Raw genomic sequence first — 25066 nt, 5'->3', positions numbered from 1 at the left:
TTTTCTTAACTTTTGGTCCTTTCTTATGAGGTTTCCTTTTCATTTTGTTTTTTAATTAAAGAAACTGATTTTCCTATTTTCAGTTGCAAAGTAATTCTAAAACCTGACAGCACTGTTTGGTTGTTGACTTTGACTTAATGTAGTATATAAATAGTGAAATATGATCCTTTCCCTCCTTTTGTTTAAGCTTTAGGAGTTGTGCATTCATTGCTGTTGCTATAGGGGTTTGCATTTTTTAATTATGAGAAAAACTTTTTTGTTAGTTTATATCTGTGACCTTGTTTAGAGATGTTTTGTTGCTATTTATGAAACTGCTTGGAGTCTTTTACTATCTGGTTATAACTACTCATTATTACATCTAGTTCTTTGTTTCAAAATGTCAAGTTTTGTCTGCAATTCTTTTATTGCTGAGTATATTCAGTGTCATTTACTCAGGATTGATATTCTAATTTGGGAAAAATGAGCATTATGATATACCAGAATGTTTGTTTTACCAAATAATGTAACTTTGTTTTTTAGAAAAACAGAATATCTTGTGTTGATGCTCTCTCTCACCCATACCTTGATGAAGGCCGCCTTCGCTACCACTCCTGTATGTGTCATTGTTGTCATTCCACTTGTTCAGGGCGAGTGTTTGTATCTGATTTTGAACCATCTGCTCTTTATGTTTTTGATTGCTCTGAAAACGATCTCAAATCAGTCAGTCAAGTAAAAGGTATGTTAATGAACCACTGTGCAAATTAGTTTTAGTTTTGCTATTTTGTTTTATGGTAACTTAAATATAAAAAACTTTCTTTGGCTTTGATCTGGATGAAAGGTGATATGTAAACACTTAGTTTTTACATGTAAAATACAAAGACAGTGTGTACTTGTTTTTGACAATGGACAGTTACTTCTACTTACTTTTATGTTCATCTGTTCAAACTTAAACCCTATATCAAACTGATTTAAATTCAGCATTCCTTACTTTGCTAAAAATGTATTTATTCAGAATGAATTGAATATTGAGAATTAATACAAATATTGTGCTCTACAATAAATAATTATCAGTTAAATAGAGATGAAGGATTAGTTTGTGATAATGCACAGTTTTGGAAAGAAATATTGACTTCTTATATACAATAATTGTATCACCCTCATAGATTACAAAAGTTAACCTTTTAATTACAAAACCACCTGCTTACCATGTATATTTTTACTCATGATGGTAGAACAGTTACTGAAATATACAATCTTGTAATGTTGTCTGTCAGTCAAATAGTTTTGTTCTGCATTTTAAATGTTTTGTTTTTATTTAAAAAGTCATGTATATAAAACAGTTGATATTATCCTTCTGTACAGCATAGTTTTTTGGAAAATACTGACAAGCTTGAAGAGAACTGTACAGTTTGTTTTTATATAAGTGATTTGTAAAAGCTGAGCTGGTGAACAATCATGTCTGTATTTTGAGCCCCTCAAATAAATATTTGCTGCTTTAACTTACAGTAACTGTAATGTGCAATTTGCCTGACTTAATTTAGAAACACTATGAGCTAATTGTATTGCTATGATAAAACAGTGTAAATAGGAGTAGTGTAAACTGTAATGAATGTCTTTTAAAAAGTGTTAAACTTCCAATGTTACAGCACAATTACACACGTTCATTATGGAGATGGTTCCTGGTAGTGGCAAAATACCACTCTGTATAAACCCCCACTCAGCAGCCTTTAAAAGTTTTGCAAGGTAAGTGATGTATTTAAACCTATAATTGGCCTTTTTCTAAATTAGTAAGAAAAACTAAACTTAAAAAGTATATTTTATAAAATGAAAATTAAGAGTAGGTCATAAATTCAACTATACTTATAAAATAAATTGAGTGTGTGTGTGCAGTACATCTCTATTGCAACTACTGATTCTAAACCACTGCCATGATTTGTATCTATTTACCTAAATCTATGTTTTTTTCTTATTAGTTAGTTTACTTGAAGATGACCTAGGAAGGTTGAAACATTGTTCTCTCTTTATCAGTAAAAGTGTTAATACCTATACGAGCTGTTCTGAGATACAAATGGGAAATTGTATTAGATTATCCACAGAATCTTCACATGCTTCAAATACAGTATTACCTTAGATACACTTGTTGTAGCATAGTGCCTTTATTGGTTAAATGCCAATATTAGTAACTTAATATTATGCTACTAATTATTTTGTTAATCCATAATTTTAGAAACCTCTATCCTGACTGATGTAGTGTAATGTTTTTTGTTTTTTAATTATTTAGCTCTGCTGTTGCTCATCCCTTGGAACTTCCTCCATCCCCCCATCAATGGGAATGACCTTAGGATTTCAATTTAGTAGCTATTTTGCCAAATTTTCAAAGAAAAACCTTTCCATGATGTTTTCAGTACAAGACACTCCTCTGAATTGAGCCATCCAAACAAATTATTATAATTACAGTTTATATTTAAATGCAATTTTTTTAACTACTCCTTGGAGTTAATGTCAGGTGCCTTTGCTCCTGCAGCTATGGCCACTTATCTAATAGCAGTGGAGCAGCAGTATTAGACAATGAAGGTAAAAAGTTCTTTTTAAAGAGATTGTGAATCCTCAGACTTGTTATTTGACACACACAAGTCACAATGATAAAATGAAACTAGAAGGTTTTGAAGAAATATTTGCAAAGTGTTTCATATGCCTTTTATTTCACATCATTGTTTTAAACTTTGATTTAATTATGGCATGACATTTTCCTTGGAGAAAGAAATGAAGGATTTAGGAAGTAACAACATGACACCATCTTTTACTTGTATAATCTCCTCCAAATTTTTATTTCATAAGTTGGACATTATTCATTTTTACCTCAAGTTATATTGGTGCTCATGTCAAAGTTTTATACTTATCTTAAAAGGATTTCCAACCTTAAGTATTTTCTTGTAAAAATCTAGGTTTGTTTTATTGTTGTATGTATTTTTAGCACTGAAATTATTTTTAGATGAGAAAGCTTTCTAGAAAACAATGTAATGAATATTGTTAAACCACATGAGCAGTTATTGTAAAGAAAAATAGACAATGGTTTTTTTCATCAAGTTTTTACCAATATTTTTTGTACCATAGATGTGTTAATACACCTGTGCAACTGCTAATTTTCTCCAGTTCTGTGTTCTAACAGAAATGAAATTATTAAATATTTGTTTTCAAATAAAGCACCTCCCCTCAAAATTTACAAATTGTTCTTGAAAATAAATATCAGATTCACTGTTGTAGAGTATTTGTATAATATGAAGTATTAGTAACATTAACTCAGGAGCTGTATATTATTGTGATGAGTAATGTATACCTTCAACATTTACATTTCATCAAAGCATTAACCTACAACCATAGACCCACTACAAATCTAAAGAGTTAATCTCATCCTGTTCTCTGTAAGAATTATAAATAATTTGATATTTACTGACATGTTGAAGCTGCAAAGGGGGACTAACTTGCAGCCTCCCACGTAAGGAAATTAGCCAGTTTGGTTTAGCTTTGGAGTAACTTTTTCTGGACAGGATTATGGAATACTTTCTGTTAAACTAGAGGTTGTCAGATCTCTCATAGAGAAACACTAAGATATGAGCTTTCAAAACTATGAATCTAGCTTATTTTCTAGTCCACAACAAGCTGTGATGGATACAACTGGAGAAAACTAATTCTATGAACTAGGTAATTCTAGCCTTTTAGTTTAGAACTGTCAGATATCTCATCAGGGAAAGACTGGTACTCATCTTAGAAAGCTCTAGTCATTTTTGTTGGTTTAGCTTTGTCAGGTCTTTCTCTTTATCGCAATCTTTATCACTGATACGTGTAGAATCTTTCACAGAAATAGGCTAGAAGATTCAAATTTTCTTTGTCATTTCAAGAATTCTTGGGCTGGTTAATTGAAGTACATCCTTACATGTAATAAGGAAATATTGAATTCATATGCAAAGGAACAGATGGTTAGTGTATAATAGATGGAGGTTTAGATCTGTCTGGTGATAATTTTTGTGCAGCTCTTACATAAGTACTGTGCTGTTTTTTCTTCTTTCTCAGTTTTCTTAAATTGTTTCAATATCAGCTTAAGAATTAATTTGGATGTGTATGTAAAGGTTTGTCACTTGTCAACAGTTTGCATTATAAACACCATACACGTACACAATACTTGTGATGTAGCACTATGTACTTAAAAACTTAATTTTTATTACTAGTTCATGTAGTTGCAAATGGTACAGAATTTGTCAACTATCACTTCCTTAGATATTGAAGTATATCCAAAATATCACAAATTCAATAAAGTTCCTTTGTTTGAAGAAAAATACACATTTCCTACATCGTAAATCAGTTTTTACCAGTCGAGGTGTAGGTGTAAGATATATCCTCTAGAAAAAAACATGTTAACAATATTTGCAGCAATGTAATTCATATGGAAAAAGGTTGACTGTGTCATCCATTGGGTGCTCCCCTTGTTTTACCAAGACTTCACAAATGTTTTGGATATTTTTCATTCTAATCCACATTTTAATTAGGTGATCTCTAAGTTCTCATGAGATACTGCCATTATTCTTAGGTTCTGTTTATACAAAACTATTATGTTAATATAGTAGAAGCATTAAACTAACCTTTAGTATGAAGTTAAAAATGCTGCATGTTTTTGTACAAATATTTTCTTATTAAAGTCTCAATACAATAATAGCCCATGTGAAACTATTAGACTAAGTTAACTTTAGAGATAGTATTTGTGAAGTACAAAGAATGAAGTTATTAACACTTACTAAGCAATCATGCACACTTTAGACATCTTAATAGCAAATGTTTTTTTCTCCATTCATTATAGGATGATTATTTTAAACTTGTTTATTATGTTGCTTAACTTAGTCCTTAGCTGTTATATTCTAACAGAAAATATTTTTGCTTGTGTGTTAGTAAAATGTCATTGGATATGTATGATATATAATATAGAAAAAAAGTACTTTAAAGCAAAAATAAACCGGTTAGAAGCATCTAACATTCTTAACGAAGCTAAAACCATAGGAAGGATTGAGGGGTGACGATTAATGGTATTTTACTTAATTGCAGACTGCGGTGAAATCAGTTTTCTTTAGTATACAGTGCTTCTGTCTGTCTTCTAGAACTAAATAACCTTGCAATAAACAGAACTTATCTAAAATACCAGCCTTTGCATAAGTGTTTAAATTAAAACATCCTTCACTAGTACAGTTCTGGCAAGATGTGGGTAAAGTTCTAAATTTAAATCTGAGACAACAGCACTTTTTTTGTAATGTGTAGTGCCTGATATGTTACCTCCTAGATCGTAAGTGTGCTCATTGGGTAAGTTTGATTTTTACCACTTGATTTAATAAAATTACTCAAACTTTCTATTTGTATAATGTTTTTACTTGGATAAACTTCACCTTTATTTCTGGTTTAACACTTTTATAACTATTTAAGTCTACACACAAAGGTTTCAACAAAGACTGGCTAATGCAACTAGTTACTACTTTAAACTAGCTCATTTTTACAAAATTTTCTCCTTTCTTAATGTTAGATAATAACTCTGGCATGGCTTTCTTAACAAGTTCAGTCTCATAGGGTGAAAGTTTTCCAATGCCCAGGTTTTTGACAATTCCATTTGGCTACAGCAAGAAAAGTTTAATCACATAATCAGAATTAAATCTGTGTGTATACAATATGGAAACATTTCAAAATAAAAACATTAAACACAAAACGATGGTAGGTTGAAATAATTGTAGTTGAATTGAACTTCACACATACATCTAGCAATAATTCTGTATATTTTTCAAAATTGTAGTAGGAAAATTCTTAGAGGCTTAAAGTCCAAACATTGTCCAAATTTACCTGTCTCCAGCCCATATGAATGATGTTAAAAGAAATGTCACAGCTGATTAAATCATTTTCATTATGAAAATTGAAAAAAACATAGCTTTGACCATATTAAGAAAAACTTCCTTTTATAAAATCTGTAATTTAGGTAACTGGCATCAGTAAAGAATCCTTCTATACATGACGATGACTAGCCATTTAGCCCTAACTTGCAGAGCGGACATTTTACCACAAACAGAATAAAAAAAAAAAAAAGTCAAAGATTGCTATGATATGATTAAATTGAAAACAGAGTTATAGCATAGTGTTTTAATTTTCATGTACTGATGGTGATGAGGCTGTATTATTTAGGCAAAGTATACCATGTAATAAAGGATTTATAAATAATGGTCCACATAACAGTACACTCAAAGCAAAGTTGTAAATATAGGGGTTGTTATATGAAGGTTTCCAATACTAGTAATTGGCACTATAAAAAAGCAATAATTACTAACACTTATTGGGAGAAAGAGACAAAACAAAGTTCTTGTGTATCTAGAAATACAAAAGGGTTAAGTCAAGGTAAAGATTAACTCACCCCAAGAAGAATTGGAGAAGCAAAGTAAGCAGCTTCTGTTTCAGATGATTTTACAAAGGTACACTCCACTACACCTTCCTTTCCCTTCATTGCTTCAAGCAACTGTTTTAATGAAATATTTCAAAATTAGCTGAGAAATAAAATATTTACTTGAGCAACATTTACCTTTCTTAAAAACAAGTCTGACAAATATATATATATATATAGTAGTTGTGCATAATTTACTATAATGGGTCAGCCTGAAATGTGTCAATCCAGTAACAGTATTAGCAACAAATATAAAAGCAGTAACATACTACACAAACCAGGATTTCATTTGCTTGTTTTAATAATTTAATATTGGCATATATAATATAGTTCAGGTAAACATGATATTAACAAAAGAACATTTAAAAAGTGTTTAACTTCAATGTCATTCCTCCCTATTTTCTTGTCCAGCAAAGACATGTTCAGCTATGTTGACCATGGTAAATTGAACCCATGGTTTCAGTATTAGAAGTTTGTAAACTTATCTCAGTTACACCAGACGACAAGTTTTTCAGTAACTTACAGTTATAGAAAAGTTATTATTTTGACTTAAGTATAACAATTAAATGTACACAGACCCCTCTAAACTCAAGTTGTTTGAAAATAAATTGGTGCGTGTGTGTTTCAGAAACATTATTTTAACCCTTTCTCTCCTGACATCCTTTACTACATGAAAGTTTGTTTCTTACATTCAAAAGTTTAGTAAACTACTTTGTTATACCACTTGGTAGAGCAAAAAAATTTGGCAAATAATTTTAATAGTATACAAGTTTTAAGTTCCTAATTCTACAATAAAATATTTTTCAAATATTAAATTTCCCCTAGTATCACAATTGTTTTAGGCATCTTGTCTTACTTTTCCCCACCACCACCCATTAAGGGAGTAAAAATTAAATGTAAATATCCATTGCTCAGACAAACCATAATTTTTATAGCCTACAAAACTATCAACAGAAAATCGTAACATTCCTACCATACTCACCTGTCACTTCCTCTCTTTCCAGATATGTTGTTTTCTTTTTACATTTAATTATGTGCTGTAGTATAACCAATACAAAGGAAAGGTATTCATCTGTTACATGACATATTGCAATGTGTGTTCTGAACACAGTCAATTTCACTCAAAGTACATGTAACATTCTTCTGAGAAACTTAATGACTACCTTGGATGAATTTGTAACAGCTCTCTTTGCATAGTTAGAAAAGCAGAAAAATTATAAAAGTTAGGGAAAATAGTCTACATTAAGCATGTTATTAGTCTATGTTCTTTGGTGCATTATATAATTAAACAATAAGTTATTTAGTACATTACTATCATTGGTATAAAAACTGAGTTTAAATGTCCAACAATCAACCAAAAAAGGCAAGGCAAGCATTTTGTTTCCCATTTTTAATTATAATAAAAGTAACTAAACTGGAAAAATATGGATCTTTCTAGGTTAAGGAATATTACATTAGATAAAATTAATAACCAAAATGTTTTGCACACACACACAAACAGTATGTGGGCAATATAATTTGATAGTGTAATGCAAGCTGCAAATGCCAAGTGATTTATAACTTCTAATGACACAGTTTGCAGTTAGGCACATTTTAAAAAGGCAAAATATAATTATAAATAAATGGATAATGTTAATAGCTTAAATCTACTGCGAATAAAGTAATGTAGTTTTAATTTGAATTTATTCTGGAAAAGAAAAAAAGTGGTAGATTTCTGTCAGTTTGTTTTCTTTCTTTGGCAGTTAGGAGGTCAGTCAAATTGACCAACTTCACTTTATGATAGGGTAAAAAAATAAGTTTCACAAAAATAAAATAAATCTAAATATAGATTTCAGTGAGTTAAGAGTTATGCTGAATGCACCACTGTTTAAAATGAGATGTTTGTAATATAAAATAAGAACCTCATATCTTGTTATTTTAGTGAGATATGTACTAAATAAACAGTGGCCTGTTCAACTCTTTCCATTTTTTGAAAAGTCCCTTATATACATTTCATTACATGGTATGCAAATAACCAATAAACAGCTTAGAATGTTCCAAGAGTGGCTTTCCCCACATTTTAATCTTTGAAAAGACTTCCATCTTCTTTTGAGCAAAGATTTCAATGAGATAGGTAGTGTCCATAGTCTGCTCGAAGTTTTATATTTTATAAAATCTAAAATCTTTATTAGTACCCTCAATAAATTATAATGAAAATATATAAAATCAGTGTAGTTATTTGATTATTCAACTGTGTTTATAAAAAACCCAAAGTTGTTTGATATCCTCCATGTGTAAAAGTTTAAAAAGCTTAGTAACAATATAAAGGTTTTATCATCACATTTTATGAAATAAAATCACAGACCTTGGTCGAATGAGTTGTACTTATGAAATGTATATTTTATACAACAGAAGTGCTGCTAGATATTTGAAAGATTTAGGGCTTGGGACCAAAGACTTGTAAATTTTCAGCATTTCAGTACAAGTTTTTTTTCATCCTGGCTTTTCAAGAAACCAGTGGGGTATTCAGAGCACTGTCAAATATAATTGGGGCAAAGGTTACACGTACTAGCAACACCTCTGGTTCAAAATAAGGCTTTCCCTTTGCATGTTTTTGATAAATCATGTCTTGTACAATGATTATGATAAACCTTACCGAGTTGGTAAATCGTGCACCAGCATAAGCCATAGACAAAGTGGCTGAACCCTAGAAAAAAAGGTTTATTCTGCAATATTTATATTGGTATAATTTTATTTTGTTTACAATTAGGATTGTAGTTATTTATACTCTTCAAAAAAAGAAATGCAAAAGGTAAAATATGAGACAAATTGTTAAGTTTATTCCAGGTAGTGTTGTATGACATGTGTGAAACTTTGCACATTCACTGCTGAATGTGAAAAGTCTGCGAAGGCGAAGTCCAACATCACTCAACGTCAATAACGAGTATGCCCCCCGTGAGCATCAATAACTGCTTGGCATCTCCTGCCCATGGAAGCGATGAGATGACGAATCACATCCTGTGGAATGGCTGTCCACTCAGCCTGCAAAGCTGCTGCAAGCTGAGGTAGAGTCTGAGATTGAGGTTGTCGCCGTCGCAGACGTCGGTCCAACTCGTCCCAAAGATGTTCGATGGGGTTTAAGTTTGGTGATCTGGAGGGCCAGGGAAGAATGTTGATGTTGTGATATCTGAAGAAGACGGTGGTGAATCGGGCTGTGTGAGGACGGGGGTTGCCATGTTTTTACAACGTCGTTGACGTTCACCATGATGGGTTGCACATGGGGCCCAAGAATCTCGTTGACGGTTGCGTACGGTATGATCGGAAATCCTACGCAGCCCTGGTATGGTTGAGGCAGTAGACGTCGCAGTGGTGGTCCTATCCCGAAGGCGACGTAACTGGATGTTGCGATCTTGTGCGGGCGTGGTCACACAAGGGCTGCCAGATTGTGGACGGTCACGGTTGATCCATGTTGTTGGTGACAATTCCATAGCCTTGTGATGGTGCTTGGGTGGACATTCACAGCTCTGGCAACATCTGATCGAGATTCGCCTGCTTCCAATGGCGTTGTTGCGTTGTGCTTTAGTCAGTCTTGGCGTAACTGTATTGCGTGTCAGTGGCTTAACACTGAGCTATGGAAACCAAGAACCCGTCACTTTTATAGAGATTTTGCGCATGTTGCACTTGCAGAACATGCAGATCTCTCAAACAAATTTATTGGACACGCATGAGTTTTGGCGAAAAATCCGATGTTTTCCTCCATTTTCAAAGTGCACAACTTTTATTGTCATTTTGGTCTGACAATCAGTGCCTTAACACGTGTAATATCACACACTCTGAGCTTGTAACGTTATTACATATATTTCTCTTTAAAATAACAAAAATATCCCTTTTGTGTTTCTTGTTTTGAAGAGTATATAACAGCAAATTTCTTTATGCCAACAATTTAATACAAGTATTTTAAATTTAAACTACTTGAAACTAGATAATGACATATACACAAATCTATCACTGGGAATCAATTTTTGTTTTTTAACCGACAGACAGATAAGCAATGTTTAATATGATGAGGTATACTGATTATCTAACATCAGAAAATCTACACTACTAAAAACATGAAAATTAGTTATTTTATAAGAAATTCAATTTTTTCAGAAATGCGTGTTTGAACCAATAAAACAAAAATACCAGAAGTTCATAATACATGAAATACTGGATATAATATATACATTCTGCAGCTTCATTAATTTGACTTATAAAATGAAAGACATACAGGTTTTAGCTTTAATATTTGTTTCCACAAAACATAAGTAGCACATTGGTTATTCTATTTTGCCTGCTGAATTAAAAATTAATGAAATCATACTTAGCTTCAAGTACATTTCAACCCCTTTGTATTAATGGATCTTATTCAATGTCCTGGTTCCTACCATCTGCATTTCAAATTACTTTGTTTACCAATTCTGTCCTATTTTCACAATCCTGATTCCTACTTGTGCTTTTCGAACCGATTTTGTGCAATATTTAATACATGTCGTTTACAAGTAATAACCTACTCCCACTGAGTAAAACTTACTGCTCCATCTTTTGCTTTTACAACCTCAGTTCCTGCCTCCTGGATTCTTTTTGTCATGGCATCCAGTTCATCATCTTTAAAAGATACTGCTGGAGTTGCCTGAGATATTACAGGAATAATAGTCACACCAGAATGACCTCCAATTACTGGGACATTAACCTGGGTTGGATCCAGTCCCTTAAAAAAAAAAAAGTAAAATAATTATAAAATCCTAACATTTATTAATGAATAATTTTTTCTGTTAAAAAGAGCATTTGAATTATACCTTAATCTGTTACATCCTTTAAAGAGAAACTTGTGTATATACAGCTTCTACAGTAATGACTAACAGCTTCTAACATTTGAATATTTCAAAACACAAACCTTGGCTTCTGCAATAAAAGTATTTGCTCTAACTACATCAAGTGATGTAACACCAAAAATTCTGTTTGAATCATAGACTCCCCGTTGTTTGAAAACTTCGCTTGCAATTGGGACTGTTGAGTTCACCTGCAGACAACAAATATTAATTATTTTAAATATTAATAAACATTCAACAAAAAAACTAGTCAGGCCACCAAGTATTAAATAAAGGTGTTAGATTTTTAAGTATTAACTGAGCTCACTTCATATTTTGCTTGATATAACATCATTTATTATGACAGTAGTTAATATCATTTAAAAAGTTTAAGCCTCCAGATCTGTTGATCCAGTAACCTGATTTTTAATCAAAATATGAATCATGTATCAGAATGTAAAAGCAAAATATCAAGATGATTACATATACAAAAATTTTGTAACTTAAGTTTATTTTTACTGTTACATTTTTTTATTAAATAACAATATTATAAGCAAGTAGGGCACAGTCTATACAACTTTATAAAAAAACCATTTTAACTGTAATTACTAATAAATGTTATGTACAAATCAAAAATTTGATTTCCTTACAGGATTTGCAATAATACAGATCATAGCTTTTGGACAAGTTTGAGCACAAGCATCAGTCAGGTCACGAACTATAGATGCATTGGTATTAAAAAGGTCATCTCTAGTCATACCAGGTTTTCTTGGCACTCCAGCAGGGATCACAACAACATCAGCTTCATTCAGCGACTCCTAACGTTACAAGAAATATATTCACAGTTTTAAAACAGACATGTCTGACATTTCTAGTAATTTCTCTTTTTCCATGGAACTAAAGTGGAAACTGCCATAATTTTAATGTAAATGGTTTTAAATTTCACAAGTTGGAACAAACAGTTGTTTGATGTTTTGATTTTTTATATATCAAGAAAAAGTAATCTTCTCAATGTGTGGGTGTGTGTAATAATTTTCATAACACTATCAAAGAAATATAAGCACCCATATTTCTCTGTATTCTACAATAAGTACAAACACATATTATATCATCTCACCTTTAACTGTTCTGGGCCTAAATGACCACTGACTTTGGCCCTGGTGTTGATGTGGCCGAGATCTGCAGTTACACCTGGAGTGTGTGCAATATCAAACAAGGATAAATGGGTGATCATAGGGTTGTTCTTCAAAAGCAATGACATGGGCTGGCCAATCCCACCACTGGCCCCAAGGATAGCAACTTTCACATTATTCTAATAAAGCAATGCATCAAGAATGCTTATAGAATAATAGTAAAATTTTAAAATATACACAGTCAATTTATTGAATTAAAGTACGAAACAACTGGATTACTTCAAAGACTATCAAGAACAAAAAATAAAACTATAACCTCATTATGAAAGTACAATATGTCAACTATATAAGCTGGAGTAAAACTCGTATGTATTTACAAACACACACACAAAAATACTTTAGGATAAGATGCAGAAGTTGAAAGATGTACAACATAATTAGACAACTTACTTAAATACATTCACCCAACTATACAGAAACTAAAACAGAATAAGCATGGCAAGTTCTTAAAACCTATAGGGGAATAATTCACTAGACAACAAAAATTTGCTATTGGACAAAATTTTAAAAAATTCAAGTGATTCAGAGTAATTTGATGATGATTTAAAAAAATGTAATAACAATTTAGCCATCACCTCTGGATTTAGAATTATTTTAATATTTTATCTGCACTATGTTAAATACCATGCAATCACTTCAGTACAATAGATTTATGCTGTGAAACCAAATACATTTGGACAGTTTAATGGGTAAAAGGCATACATTTTTGATAGCATCAAACACTTACTATATTTAGTTGGTATGAAATTCCAAATATATTGTTCATGTACATGATATTTGTTCTTGATATAATTATGTTGAATAACACAAAACTTTTATTTCATTCTTATGATCATCTGCTCTGTCTCAGAATCACAAAACTTGTGTATCCAGTTTGCCAGAATATTTGACAAGTCCCTCAACTGAGTGTAAATGGAGTAGAGTGACACCTGTCACTCCTAGTCACTTCACTCCACTCTTTTTCCTCGCATCATACCCATAATAATGAAGTTCTGCAGAACTATTTTCTCATATCCTTTAAATTATTTTTGTAATTTTTATTTTTTTTAGAAGATCATCTGAAATGCTGGTTGCTTCCAGTTCATGTAAATTCTAAAAATGCAAACAGTTTATATATTTTCTACATATGTAGAAAATATTACAGTTTTATGAAGGAAAATATCACACACAAATAAAGCTATTTTTGGGTGTTAAACTGGTAACCATGGAAACCAATGGGCTTCATATGTGTTGTACAGCTTGTACATCTGGCTTAACATGGTTAAATAATAAGAGACCAAGTATGCCACCTACAGTGCCATGATATGGCACGAGTCAAAAGATTATCCGACTGTTATTTTTGCATGACTAAAATTTCTGGATATTCAGGTAAATTAAACACTATGTTAAATATCCCAATTAGGTATTTGCACTGAAAACAGTAGCTCATAGGGATGGTTTCTCAGTGCCACATTCACCAATAGACTGGGAAAAAGAAGAGTTATTATGTGAAGAAGACAATAGATCATCTTCATACTGTTCATCTAATAATTCTTTTCCTGTGGCATCTCAACATAAACTGCTTCATCTAAGGTTTAGTTAAGATTAGAGAGTAACAGTTATACTATAGTATAGACTACATTATTCAATTCATGACTTGTCTCTATCAAAGTGGCATGAGGGAACTTCTTGGTTCTCATTTATAACAATGGAATTGATTAGCACCAGGAACAAGGGTTTTAACTGATGAAACTTTATAAAATAAACCAACTTCCTATTGTGGAGACACAAGTGTAGGGGACAAAGTTTTGAAAGATTACCGCCTTTCGCCTTCAGGTCAGTGTGTGTGTGTGTGTGTGTGTGTGTGTGTATATATATATATATATATAAAGTGTTGGTCTTTCATGGTGTACTGGTGGATTCTAGAGAGTATGTTATGATTGGTTGGATTATTACCATTTCCAATTACCATTTCATTTACTAAAGTCTCCACAAATGTCTTGCTTGCTACTACAGCAGGTAAAATACGGTGTTTCTGTACAAATGTTTTGGTTGATGCAAAAAAAAAAAAAAAAGAAGGAAGAACCAAATACTGAATATTATCAAAATGTGAAAAACAAATTATAAAAAAGTAAGTGTTTCTAATACATTTACCTACTCTAATGTGCTAAATTAGTATTTTTTTAATACTAAACTTGTACTTTAAGAGTATATAGTATTCCAGTTCTTTGTTAAACAAACAAAAGATTCTGAGAACAAAGTAAAACTAAATCTCCTACAGACTACATCTTTCAATCTAGACATTTATATCTATATTACTATTTGCCTAATGGAAGTTTTAACATTACAGAAGCCCTTGACTTAATGAACATAGCTTTGTTGAATGTATTAATTTACATTATACTCTCTCACACATACAACAAATATATATCAAATTTATAATTAATTTTTGTGACATTATCATTAATATTATCATGATTATTGTTATTAATTAATCACCTTTACTATTAATATTATTGATGTAGTTCACAAAATATCAAATATTCAGATAAGTCAAGTATTTTTATTTGAAATATAATTCCTGGCTGCGAGGTAGCTACCAGCTGCTCTTAACATTGTAACTTAATAAAACACAAGTTCACTAAGATTTTGTTAAAATTATTCAATGATGAACAAGTCTGTTATAATTAATTTGATTATGGAACTGGTAACATAGGTTGTTATTTAAGTTTTATTAATACTAACTCTGTATTCTAACAACAAAAAATACAAGTTCAATAAATTACAATAAGTAGTTGAAAGTGTTAACACTTGACTGTTTAGTATTATTTGTTAAATTGAATTGAATCCTATTGTTGAACTTTTACCACATTTTAGTCAAATAAAATGCTTTTTATCATGGAGTGAACTGAATTTTGTAATTTTCTTACCTTACCAAATAATAAAAAAATAACCTACCTCAACAGAAACCACTAGAAGTATAACAACATTTTTGAGGCATAACTAATAACTGCAGTAAATACATATCCTCCCACAGTACTCAGCAAAAATTTTGACCAGCTACATTAAAACTGAAGAAATTATACCAATGGCTTAAAAAATCCTAAATGAGAACTAATTTTTTGAAACTGCTACTGTAAGTACTACACCAGTACACTCATCCCAAGAAATAAAAACATTGTTAAGAAATGTTTATATTTAATAAGTAACAGTATGTTTTTGTATCCCACTTCTCAAAGTGAATTTTTCAAACAATCATAAATCCTTCAACCTGCATTTTATTATTAGTATTAGACGAATACCACAATTAAGTAACACTAACAATGAAAAGCATAATCTTAAAAAAAACATACATTATGTCTTTGCAAATCTTCCAAGTTGCTATTGCCATTGGTCATATATTATGCACGATTTAAATGTTAAAAAAGGGAGATCACAATTTGTAAAAAAAACTTGACTAGTAACAGTAAAGCTAAAACTAATAAGCACATAATATAACATAACTGCTATTTTTTCATCTTACCTAAACCTTAAACTTTAAAGAAAGGTCATAACCCTATAAATAGCAGTATTCAGTAACCCAAATCACACATTTACTTTACTATTGTCTTTATTAGTTACTATTATCGTTTATGTTATTAGAAGTAGAAGGAATAGAAAAATATGAACTGTACACCGTAATGCCGAAGTTAATATCATCATGCCTTCAGTCTCATATCATTGATATTACACTAAAGTGTCATAAATAATTTGAATGAACATGGCATTTTGTTTCTAAAACTTACATGAATAGTAGTCGAAAATGAGCGCAAAGAAATCGTTGAAGCAGCAACAGTTATCTTCGCAAATCTGGAAAGCATCTTTATGTTTTATATTAATTTTGACTAAAAATTACCAACCTAGGAACAGTTGGAAAACGTTACCCTTCAAGGTCAAAGAAGCAACACCGGTCCACAGAGATTTCTAAACTCAGTCCCTAATTAAACTGCACAGTAACTTATACAGTTATATTAAAACCAGGTCGTATTTTCCGAACATGAAACCAATTGCGCAATATGCGCAGAGCGTCTCAATGACATGGAGTTATACGTAGGGGTCGCTTTCTCAATATGGTTTGTTTGTAGTTAACCGCAAAGCTATATAATGGTCTATATGTATTCTGCTCATCATGGGTATAGGAACCTGGTTTCTAGCGTTGTAAGGATGTAGACATGCCCCTGTGCCACAGGAGATTTTTAAAATACGGGTAAGGAAACATACATGGGCTATTCGGTAGGTTTATTACTCAGGTATATTGTATTACTTTCATCTGTATAACCTCTCCGCTTAGATTATGACAGGATTTTAAAAAATGTATCCTAAAGACGGCTGGTATGGCTATTATAGCTTTAATTAAAATACAGTATAGAACAACGTTTTTTTTATTAACCTGAAGATGACCTGAAAAGGTCGAAACATTGTCCAGTAAGTACTTTATTTTAATTAAAGTTTTAATACACAAACCAGTCGTCTGTAGAATACATTTTTACCCCTAGTAGGTTTCTCGTCATCATGAGGGTATAAAAAATTGTTATGCAACATATCAGCAGAAGCAGTGCTTCTCAGAAATTTTTATGAAATCTCTGATTGATTTTCAGATTTGTTTATAGCTAAGCGCAAAGCCACAGAATGGGTTATCTTAACTGTGCCCACCACAGGTATTAAAACCTTGTTTTTAGCGTTATTAGCCTTCAAGTATTACCGCTGAGCCACTGAAAAGGAAGTTATAAAATCCCCCAATGAATAGTTTATTGTTCTTAGATTCACTGACTTCATGCTGTTAAGCTTAATAACTGGGAAAATTAAAATATTGCAGATTGAGGTTTAAGTCCAACCAAATTCAATGGAGAGGGAGATTGGATAACATAATTTTACGATAAAATAATATTCTTTACTGAATAAAACATAAGTGAAAATTAATTTAGTTGGATGTCCCCATAAGATAAAAATTGTCACATGTCTTGACTAAAATGCCCGGCATGGCCTAGGGCGTAAGGCGTGCGACTCGTAATCCGAGGGTCGCGGGTTCGCGGCCGCGTCGCGCTAAACATGCTCGCCCTCCCAGCCGTGGGGGTGTATAATGTGACGGTCAATCCCACTATTCGTTGGTAAAGAGTAGCCCAAGAGTTGGCGGTGGGTGGTGATGACTAGCTGCCTTCCCTCTAGTCTTACACTGCTAAATTAGGGACGGCTAGCACAGATAGCCCTCGAGTAGCTTTGTGCGAAATTTCCAAACAAAAAAAACTTGACTAAAAAATATAAATTTGGATATAGTTAATTATCTCAGGTTTCATTTTTGTCACATCACTTGGAAAATAACATAAAAAAAAAGAAAAAAAAAAGTGACGACATTCGATACCTACAGACCTTTGCATGGCTGATGAAACCAAGAAACCATCCAGCGCAAGTCTAAAAGAATTAACAGTCAACAACACCAGTCAAAGAAAACCTAAAATGCTTGGTGCTAAAACGTATAAAGTTCATGACTGAATAGAAGAAAAAAAAAGTTACCTATAATGTTGTTTAAAAATGGCGGTGTGAATAATAACAAAAAGCACTTATACCAACTCATATATATATATATAAGTTTGAACATTTTGTAAATTTTCACCTTTACATACTAAAAGAGAAATAAATTAATGTTTTTGTGTTATTGTTTTTTTCAAACATCACACTTGTCTTCCCTACTTATTTTGGTCATTCCTAACTTTTATTTCTAAAAAGTTAAGACCTCGATTCAGCCGCTTGCCTGTGGACTATGTGGTATCATACCTTTTTGCTAAACAAACACACTTCATAACACATGGGCAGGATAGTTTGTTTGTTTGTTTTGAAATTTCGCACAAAGCTACTCGAGGGCTATCTGTGCTAGCCGTCCCTAATTTAGCAGTGTAAGACTAGAGGGAAGGCAGCTAGTCATCACCACCCACCGCCAACTCTTGGGCTACTCTTTTACCAACGAATAGTGGGATTGACCGTCACATTATAACGCTCCCACGGCTGGGAGGGCGAGCATCTTTGGCGCGACTCGGGCGCCCGGGGCAGGATAGACAAAAATGATACCTCAACACACAAATTTCAAAGACACAGTAATAAATACCTTTAAAATGAAGTGTATAAACATGGAACATAAAAGTAGTCCCTTTGGCAACAAAGTGTGTTTGTATAAAGTTATATAACAACAAAAGAGTCTTCAAATAAAAATAAAGTAACTGCAAAAGGTCGTAGAGAAAGGAAGTAGAGAAAATGATAATGTGTGTGTTGTGTTTTTCTTGTAGCAAAGCTACATTGGACTATCTGCTGAGTCCACCAAGGGGAATCGAACCCCTGATTTTAGCGTTTAGGTGAAAGGTTTGGTTTGTTTTGAATTTCGCGCAAAGCTACACGAGAGCTATCTACGCTAGCCGTCCCTAATTTTGCAATGTAAGATTAGAGGGAAGGCAGTTAGTCATCACCACCCACCGCAACTCTTGGGCTACACTTTCACCAACAAACAGTGGGATTGCCCCCACAGCTGAAAGAGCGAGCATGTTTGGTGCGACGGGAATTCGTACCCGCGACCCTCAGATTACGAGTCGAGTACCATATTCACCTGTCCATTCCGGGCCATATAGGTGAAAGGAAAGTAAAGTTTCATAACTGATGTGTTGACTTTTCTGTAAGATATATAGCATATCTTCGATAATTTTAACAGACTGCAGTGTGGGGTTTAAATCTATCTTTTTATAATGATTAAAAATGTCTGTAAGTTTCGCTGATGTAGACGTACTTATCTCGAATGACAATGACGCCGCCATTACTAGTTGGTTTAATAATAATTTCATATGACTAGTACATTATTTCTTTGAAACAGATATAACTGAAAGAGGTTAGGAACAAAACATTGTCACCAAATAACTTGACAAAGTTAACACTATACCACTGAATCCAAGCCGAAAACCTTTTTTTCCAGAAAAAATAAAACTGTTCATTCATACTTCTTTCACGCCAAAGTCATCTTTACGTCGACACCAGGTGAAATGTCATCCATGCAATAGGAACCGACGCCTCCCACCACCTTTTGCCGTTTTCAATTTTTGTTATAGAAAGAAGATTCTTCAAAATATATACCGCGAAATCTTTCTATAGCGTTTGACTAGCTCAATCCATAAGAATTAGAGGTACCAGGCACATATGTACAAAAATAATGAAAAGTTTTTTTTTAATTCAAATTCATTAAAAATGTACATTTTACTTCTTACAACGAACAGTCGCCTCACTGGAGATTAGGTTCGACGATTTTCTGAGTTCAGCTTATAAACAAGCCCAATTAGACTAATTTGTTATTCCATAGTGAATAAATTTCTTGTTACTTACTTCAAATTTTTATGTAATATTTATATATTATATATACTAATAATGATTAACACTAACCATGTGAGTGGTCGTTCCCAACGAAACATGAGTCCCCCAATGGTACAAAGCTAAAATCAGGGGTTCGATTCCCCTCTGTGGACTCAGCAAATAGCCCGATGTGGCTTTACTGACTGAAATCACACACGAAACGTAAAGAAAGTTACCCGAAGGCCATTTGAAAAGATAACTTTGTAACTTGCCATACTATGAGTGACCTTGAAGTAAACGTTCCTATGGGAAGATAAAAATGCTGCTCTAAGTACATGAGAGAAAATAAGGTAGCCAAAGCAAAAGAACTTAAAAACCTTTTTGATAAAAATAGTATGTGGCAACTATACATACCTTACATAAGTTAAAAAAATATCTACATTAAGACAAGGAGGTAGAAAATACATGATATACACCACACATTTCCTACTGTATTTACTTAGTGTTTGACCTCTAGCCAACATTAAGCTTTACTTTAAAGCCAGTAGTTTACAAATTCATGTTGGTGAACGAGCAATGTAACTTTCGTTTGCCTTTATGAAAACATACTTACAGACAACACAATTTCTGAACAAAGAAACTCAATAATTACATAGCATTACACCTTTAACAGCAATTAGGTATAGACGAAAACTTTTGAAATAACACAAGTACACGTTGCATAATAAATAAAACTTTATGAATTATTAATCCATTCTGGTGTTACGTACTCTACATTTGAGCAGGTTCTTTGGGATTATTTGAATAAAATAATGCGTAGGCTAGTTCACATAATAATAACGAGTCAGTTTATTTCTTACTTCAAATTTACTACAACATATATTCACTTGTAGGCCTAAGTGCATAAACATCCATTCAACAAAAATCCGAGGCAAATGGTAAGTATGCTTAACTCACAAGTAAACCTGTTTAAATAATTTCTTTGCTAATCATTTGACAAAGTTAATATACGAGATACATTTCACACATACACATTTACATATAAAACACCGAGCTTATAAACTTACTAAATATATTCGTGAATTTCTTTAACTACTTACTCATATTTATAAATAACATACCCTTGTATATACATATCAGAAAAACTTTCTCAATTACACTATGCAACACAAATTTTGTTCCTGGATAGTATGATTTATTTCTTAATGGCTTATGTTGTAAAAGTACAGAAAATGGCCATTATTCCTTTCAAACTTTGCTTTTGTGACCTGGATAATGACATTTAGAAATTAACCTATTTTCTATGTAAAAAACGAGCAAATTTGCACATTTTCGTTTACATCAGGTCTGAATAAAACAACATATGAATCAAAATTTACATGTATTTATACTAAAGTTACACAAAAATTAACAAAGATGTTTAGAAGTGAGTAGTTTTCGAGATTTGCTACTGTAATGTAAATCACGTTCATGTGTCAGGCCCCAAATATAGTCTTCCATCATGTTTTCGTTATACGCTCCTTGGTAGCAGCGTCCAAAGTCCAGTATATCTTGGTGGAAGCGCTCGCCTTGCTCCTCTGTGTATGCTCCCATATTCTCCTTGAATTGATCAAGATGAGTGTCAAGGATTTGTACTTTCAGGGACATTCTGCAGCCCATTGTGCCGTAGTTCTTCACCAGAGCCTCAACCAGTTCCACATAATTTTGAGCCTTGTGATCGCCCAATAAGCCCCGAACCACTGCGACAAAACTGCCCCAAGCTTTTCTTTTTTCCTACTGAGCTTCTTGGGGAATTCTGTGCACTCCAGAATCTTCTTTATTTGTGGTCCAAAGAAGACACCAGCTTTGAACTTTGTCTCAGACAGCTAAGGGAAGAAGTCTCAAAGGTACTTGAAGGCTGCAGACTCCTTATGAAACAATTTGTCACAGCTCTTGATAAGACCCAATTTTATATGCAATAGTGGGAACAACATTTTCTGGAGATCCACTAGTGGCTCACATTTGACATTGTGCTCCCCACAAAGAACTCGGTCTGTTGTGGCCAATGCTTTCTGTTGTAGGGTGCTGCAGTGTCCCTGCTGTCCCAAAGGCAAAGATAAGAAAGAAACTTGGTAAAGCCTCCTTGGAGACCCATCAGGAATGCCACCATTTTGAAGTATCCGACAACCTCCCAGCCGTACTCATCATACTTCAAGGCTTCTAGCAAGATCTTGACGCTGTTGTATTCCTCTTTGAGGTGCACCGAATGAGCCAGGAGAAGAGAAGGATACTTATTCCCTTTATGGAGCAGTATAGCTTTAAGGTTTCTGGATGAACTATCAATGAAGAGGCGCCACTCGTTCGGGTTACAGGCAATTCCAATTGCCTCGCACAGACCAAATACATTGTGGCAGAAGCAGAGCCCATCTTGATGAGTGAAGAAGCTTGAAAAATGTCGGTGACGCTTCCTCTGACTTGCGACTTGCACACTTTCATCTAATAAATCCCACTTCCTGAGCCTAGATGTCAAAAGCTCGGCATTCGACTTTGTTAAACCAAGATCTCTGATTAAGTCATTGAGGTCTCTTTGGTTGGGGTAGTATGGGTTTCTCTTACCAACTGCATCTCTGAAATTTTAATCTGGATCTTCAACGTCCACTCCCTCTTCTGATTTGCTGCTCTCTTCTGAGGGTGGCTGCTTTCTCTATGGCGGAGTGAGTACAGGGAACTCAGGGCAGTGTGGTACTGGGGCGATGGATGATGGAAGGTCCGGATACATGATAGCAGATGCATTCTGGAAAATGGGTAAATTTGAAAATTTCATTACCCAGGTCACAAAAGCAAAGTTTGAAGAAGAATATGTCTTTTCCATTTACTTTAGGCTTAAGCAATTGGGAAATAACACTCTCTGCCAAGGAACAAGAAAAAGTAAAAATTTTGTTACATAGTGTTATTACATAATTATCAACTCCCTTGTGGCACAGCGGCATGTCTGCGGACTTACGACGCTAGAAACCGGATTTCGATACAATGGTAGTCAGATCACAGATAGCCCATTGTATAGCTTTGTGCTTAATTACAAACTAATAAACATAATTGCCTTAATCAGTAGTAGAGAAACTACCTTATTTAAAATATAGCTTACAGTAATATGGTTAATTATCTTTGTACAATAATGCTCTTTGATAAATGCCCGGCATGCCCAGGTGGTTAAGGCACTCGACTCGTAATCCGAGGGGCGCGGATTCGAATCCACGTCACACCAAACATGCTCACCCTTTCAGCCGTGGGGGCGTTATAATTTGACGGTCAATACCACTGTTCGTTGGTAAAAGAGTAGCCTAAGAGTTGGCGATGACTAACTGCCTTCCCTTTAGTCTTACACCGCTAAATTAGGGACAGCAAGCGCAAATAGCCAACTCTTTTACCAACGAATAGTGGGATTGACCATCACATTACAACGCACCTCCAGCTGAAAGTGCATGTTTGGTGTGACGTGGATTCGAACCTGCAACCATCAGATTACGAGTTGACGCTACATCTTCTTGTGTTATCTGTGGCCGGAACACCTGCACTGGAATACATCTATTGGGAGCTGTATTTCTCGGCAATATTTGGCTATCCCAGTCATAATTCACAAACTTTGCAAGCAGTTGCTTGGTAGTTTGAATAAGTTGTTCTACTAAACCACATGACAGTGGTTGATGCAGCACATCCAATGCCTTACACAAACACTACATACAGTTGATTACTTAAACGTACTTCCTTGTTTCATGCGGACTTCTCCAGCTTTCAACTGTGCTATTAAATTTCCAGCCACCGTTCCAACAATAGATTACACTAACATATTAAATAATAGATAAGCGTAGGTTTACTTGAAGTAATCGATAATAATGACTACCACATATTAATTACACTTTCCAATCTCTTGGTTTGTTTTGTTTTTTTGTTTGTTTTTGAATTTCGCACAAAGCTACTCGAGGGCTATCTGCGCTAGCCATCCCTAATTTAGCAGTGTAAGACTAGAGGGAAGGCAACTAGTCATCACCACCCACCGCCAACTCTTGGGCTACTCTTTTACCAACGAATAGTGGGATTGACCGTCACATTATAACGCCCCCACAGCTGAAAGGGCGAGCATGTTTGACGCGATGGGGATGCAAACCCGCGACCCTCAGATTACGAGTCGCACGCCTTAACACGCTTGGCCATGCCGGGCCTCCAATCTCTTGGAGAGTACGATATATATCAAGGGCTACAATAGAGATAACTTAGAGTTCTCTGTTATGGCTTGGTTTTCCTCTGAACAACAGTGATCATCACTCATTATTTCAATAGATATGTAATTACTCTGTCTATATTTGCAATAACATCATTTTATTTCCATTACTGGTGGTATAAGCACCCCGAAGAAATGAAATTTCTTATTTTGGATAAACTAACACTGAAGCATCATTTACATGATTGAGAGACTAAAACGCTGGGTCACATAATTCTATCCTAAAATACATTTCAACTTTAGCCAGAACGGACAAAAGTGCAGCTCAGCTGGATGAGTTGGACACATTACATTAATAATATGTTTCTAAACATAGGAAAATGTAGATCTCTTTTTCCCATCAAGAGCTGGAACCAATCTTTAATTTTGCAACACATAGTTGATAACCAGATAATCCATGTAGAATAAACAACTCTTCTACTGTAATCGCCATGTCTCAGTGTAAGTTCCACCATCTATTTGAGTGTTGCAGGTGTATTATACAGGCTGAATAACAACTCAAAATTCCTTCGGACCATCTTCAAAGCTGAAAGGATTGATTGTTCTGCTATTTTATTTTACAGTTCAATTTGCTAGTATCTAGAATCCATTCCTTATGTGCCTTCAAAGACATTTAGACATTCATCTGTCTGTAGCAGAGAAAGGCATCATTACATGTGGTAAGAATCACATATGCTGACCTAAAGTTAACAAAGAACTTTGAACTAGCTTCCTTTTTCTAGAAATTACTAATGCAGATGACCAAGCACTTTTTGAAGGCTATATTACTCCATTCTTCAACATTATGCTAAAACTCAGCATTGTATACATCTACTGTTCTCCAGAAAAGTCTGCAAGGTATCACAGAACATTACTTAGAGATTCAAATGCACTGTGAATCCCTTCTCAACATACACCCATATTCATCATTTACAGACTAAATACATTTGAAACTTAGTGATTTTCTACAAAAGTGCATCGCAACTGTTGCATAAATGAAACTAGTTTACAAATAGCTCACTTA

At 33.6% G+C, this 25066-nt stretch overlaps 1 protein-coding gene and 1 pseudogene across 3 annotated transcripts in view; one reads left to right on the top strand and one right to left on the bottom strand.

The window, feature by feature from the left end:
- LOC143239849 (serine/threonine-protein kinase NLK-like) overlaps positions 1 to 5373 on the top strand; it is a 38217-nt pseudogene extending 32844 nt beyond the window's left edge. The window contains exons 8-10 of the transcript XR_013021405.1: positions 520 to 715; positions 1626 to 1722; positions 2261 to 5373. The product of XR_013021405.1 is annotated as a serine/threonine-protein kinase NLK-like (transcript). The remainder of the gene's footprint in view (positions 1 to 519; positions 716 to 1625; positions 1723 to 2260) is intronic.
- On the bottom strand, positions 4160 to 16629 carry Mdh2 (malate dehydrogenase 2). 2 transcript variants are annotated; one of them, XM_076481422.1, is made up of 8 exons: positions 16229 to 16629; positions 12389 to 12583; positions 11922 to 12089; positions 11358 to 11483; positions 10995 to 11171; positions 9078 to 9128; positions 6416 to 6517; positions 4160 to 5630 (listed from the first exon to the last, which is right to left on the bottom strand). In XM_076481422.1, the coding sequence occupies exons 1-8, from the start codon at positions 16301 to 16303 to the stop codon at positions 5502 to 5504; spliced, it is 1023 nt and encodes a 340-aa protein (XP_076337537.1). In that variant the 5' UTR covers positions 16304 to 16629; the 3' UTR covers positions 4160 to 5501. The 2 variants fall into 2 exon arrangements, with proteins under 2 accessions (XP_076337537.1, XP_076337538.1); XM_076481423.1 differs by lacking the exon at positions 9078 to 9128.
- Between the last annotated feature and the right edge of the window lie 8437 nt (positions 16630 to 25066).

The sequence above is a fragment of the Tachypleus tridentatus genome, chromosome 13, assembly GCF_004210375.1.
Source record: "Tachypleus tridentatus isolate NWPU-2018 chromosome 13, ASM421037v1, whole genome shotgun sequence".
Lineage (NCBI taxonomy): Eukaryota > Metazoa > Arthropoda > Merostomata > Xiphosura > Limulidae > Tachypleus > Tachypleus tridentatus.
This window is presented reverse-complemented; position numbering and strand designations above follow the sequence as displayed.